General features: G+C 39.2%; 1 protein-coding gene across 1 annotated transcript; it reads left to right on the forward strand.

Annotated features, from left to right (window-relative positions):
• Positions 1–1,981: 1,981 nt before the first annotated feature.
• On the forward strand, positions 1,982–2,491 carry MSGN1 (mesogenin 1; the record flags this gene model as incomplete). Its single annotated transcript, XM_084514582.1, has 1 exon — positions 1,982–2,491. One exon carries the CDS (start codon positions 1,982–1,984, stop codon positions 2,489–2,491), a length of 510 nt encoding a protein of 169 aa, XP_084370708.1.
• Between the last annotated feature and the right edge of the window lie 1,275 nt (positions 2,492–3,766).

The following is a 3,766-nucleotide window of genomic DNA, read 5'->3' on the forward strand; positions in this document are numbered from 1 at the left end:
AGTATCTGTTGCTCATCTTGTCTTAATTTTAATTTGTAACAGGAATTTGTGATTCTAAGGACTGTTTCAACTCATTTTCCTTAAAGAGAGAATAAATAAGAGATCAGAACACCACTGGCTAACAATAAAACCTAAAGCAATCCTGACTGTGGTAAGCTGTGCCCTAAGTTTCCGCATGGAGTACATTTCATCAGAGTCAAACCATCTCACACCAGGCTGAAATGCTGAAACCTTTCACTTTGTGGTTCCTTCTTACTCACCTCTGCATAAAATCAGTAAGTATCCTGCAAGCTGCTTCCCAGTGTTTTGATCCCAAACTCAACAAAAAATACGTAAAAGCCTTCCAAGTTATTTCAGCGAGTATTGAATTGGCCCATAATTTAAATGAACTTTTTTTTTTTTTTTTTTTTTTTTTTTTTTTTTTTTCTCTTAGTGATTGCAGTGAGGATTTCACAATCACAAGGAAATGGTGTATTCCAGTTTTCTTTGGCTACGGGCCATCTGGAGGCATTTCTCCCCATTTTTCAGAGTGGATTATGGAGCACAGAGATCATTACACAGAAGCTCTAAAATAAATTCTACTCTACTTTTCTGTTTCCCTTAGGTTGGCACTCTCTCTCCCCTTCTTTTATATTTTAAAATATATATTATATTTTGCTTCCATTATGAGCCAATACAAAGACATGGCTGGCAGCTGAACTGCTCAGTGGCTGCAAAGCCCAATAGTTTTGGATAGTTTTCCCGGCTCTCCTAATGATTTGTTGTGTGTTTTTGGGCAGGATCCTCCTTGACTATACTTACCCATTTCCGCAGAGTAACAGAGATCATTAATCATCACTGTAAACTCTTCTGAGGCCTACAGATGAAAAGTGCTCATTATTAATGCTATTAATTTAGAGGGTAGTTTTTCATTTCATGTTGAAATTCTTAACATAGAACCTCACTGTTGCATTCAGTAAGGACTGGATATATTTTTTTAAGTATTATTATTTTATTATTATTATTATTATTATTATTATTTTTTTTTTGGCAGAAGTCCTAGAGGTAGGACAGGACTTATTTAAAAAATAGCTTCTAGTCTTCTCCTTCATGTCTAATCTGTATACTAGTTTGTATTAAATTTATATATAAAGCCTTGTCTGGGACCAAAGTTTGCATTTATTTTATTTCCTAGACATTTTTTTTTTCCAAAGAAATTTTTTCATCCTCATACAACTTTTTTTAAATAGGACTTTGACTTTGTTTACAATTATAAATTTCCTCTTTGCCTCTCAACCCACGATTTAAAATGACAAATAAATTTGCAAACTACAGGGAATGCCTTGCTTTTCTCCTTTAATCTTCTGAAAACCACATGATCCAGAGAGAAATGGCAATCTAATGAGAAGAGAAATCCACAGAGCCATAACATACCAAAATACAATACAACCATCTCTGACTTCCATGATTAAGACACTTATAATGAGAGACTACCTCAGCCGCAGTCTGCATGGATCAAATCATCACTGTTGTAGTGCCATTGCTTTCAGTTAGACAGAATACAGGGCTCGATGGTTGAAATTCAGGGGCTGTGTTAATGCTCGCTATCTTTAAATTCTCTATCTGCTAACTTTTGCAAAATTGTTCATTTTCTTTTTCCTTTCCCAACACTTATTCCCCCAGTGCAACGTTAAATGTTGATGCGCAGCCTTAATTGGTTTAGTCGCAAGAAGATAATCTTTTTTTCCTCCTTTCTCACTGTTGCCTGTTAGCTTAAAGGCTTTTTAGCTGAAGGTTGATAATTATCACTGAGAAGAAACTAGCACATCAGGAGTTCATTTTCCATCTTAGCACTTGTGGTGCTCCTTTGAACTCCCCTTGCCAAACCCACGCTCCCACTTTGTCACTTTCCTCCCTCCATCATAAAAAGGTCTCGGCAGCCGGCGGCTCCAGCTTTTGCTGGCGGGCAGCGGGAATTGCTTCTCCTGCGCGCTCCTCCAGGATGGACAAATTGCATGAGACGCTGATAAATATGGAAGATGCTTTGGGTTCAGAGCACTCTGTCTGCTTATCTTCCTGGGACTGGAAAAATGCCACCGGGGCTTTCGAGCTGCACCCTGTCTCCTCTCCACACAGCTTGTCCCCGACGCCGTCCTTTGAGTCCTACTCCTCATCCCCTTGCCCGGCGGCAGCAGAGACCCCCTATGGTGGTGGCAGCCTGGTGGGATATAGCCTGGTGGACTTCCCCCCTGCCTACCTACCCAGCCCCGGGCAGGCCCGGCTGCCCAAGGGCACCAAAGTGCGGATGTCAGCCCAGCGCCGAAGGAAGGCCAGCGAGAGGGAGAAGCTGCGGATGAGAACCCTGGCCGATGCGCTACACACTCTGCGTAACTACTTGCCCCCCGCCTACAGCCAGCGGGGCCAGCCCCTCACCAAAATACAGACCCTGAAGTACACCATCAAGTACATCAGCGAACTGACGGAGCTTCTCAACAGCGTCAAGCGGGCGTAGACCCCACCTGGAACACCTGCCCTTCTGCCCCCTGACTCTGCTGTAAAGAGCCTTTACAAAAAAACAAACAAACCCAGCAAAATTTCTTCCTCACCGGAGCATTGTGACACTGGGTGCCAGAGGAGCAAGAGGGAGGGGGAGTGAGGGTCACTGGTATACATAGGACACGATGCTGGAAGGTGATGTAGGATTGCCTTAAAGCTGAGTTACAAGTCGCTGAGATGGAAGTCTTGCTTTTTTCTTTTATCATTTTTTATTTTTTAATAATAAGCTTCTGAGAAATTTTAAGCTTAGTTGGATATTAAAGTTGAAACAAAAAGCTATCTGAGTTTCCTAGGATTTACATATCACTGTTCTTACTGATCTTCTGTTTAATGAGGACAATAGTAAATCCATAGGATTTAAAGTGATTTTTAAAAAAGTAAATTAAAAACAATATAAGGATAATAACTGTATTGGTTTGTAGGCACTTTAATGTTAGGACAAGGAAGAACATGTATAGCTAGTTCAAGTGTTGTCTATTTATCCACATTTCTGCTGTACCTAAAAATCGAGAAACAGAGTAATAGTAAGAAAATCTTTGCTCATAAACAAATAAATATCAATGTCATAGTCTGTATCTTGTGTTATATATCTGATAGATAGGTAAAATCTAGCCATGACTACTAAATACTGGAACTGAAATATAAGCTGTCATTTTGTATAGATAAATTACTGTCAAATTCTATCTTCTGTATTAATATATACAGAAACGTGTATTATTTCTGTATTTAATCTATAAAACTCTTCACTTCTATGTCTAATAAATTGCAGAAGACATTTTTACATCAACTTTCTAGAACAAATAAGGCTGAGTTCTTTTCCTCTTCTTCCTCCTCTCTGGCATGAGATAAATTGATTCGGATATCAGAAAGATGCAAAGTTTTATCCTCAAGGTATACTGAAATGTAGGACTCTGACAACCATAACATTTCCTTAATAAAAGCTGTCATGTCAGATATTTCCTACAACCAGTAACAGTCCTGTAAAACACACCCATTAAATTTTCAAAAAAAAAAAAAAAAAATGATGACATAGTCCAAATCTTTAATTTCTTTGCCTTTTGTATGATGGAGATCACACAAGTCTCACCAGCAAAAACAAAGAGAAAAAGTTTGTTTTGTATATCTCATTGCAGATTGTTTATAAAGACTTGGCTACACTAAGACCAGCAATGCACAGAGAGGAGCAAAACCTGGGGGCAGACGATGCATTGCAGGGCTGAACAGTGCAGAG

This window comes from Aythya ferina (assembly GCF_964211825.1).
Source record: "Aythya ferina genome assembly, chromosome: 3".
Lineage (NCBI taxonomy): Eukaryota > Metazoa > Chordata > Aves > Anseriformes > Anatidae > Aythya > Aythya ferina.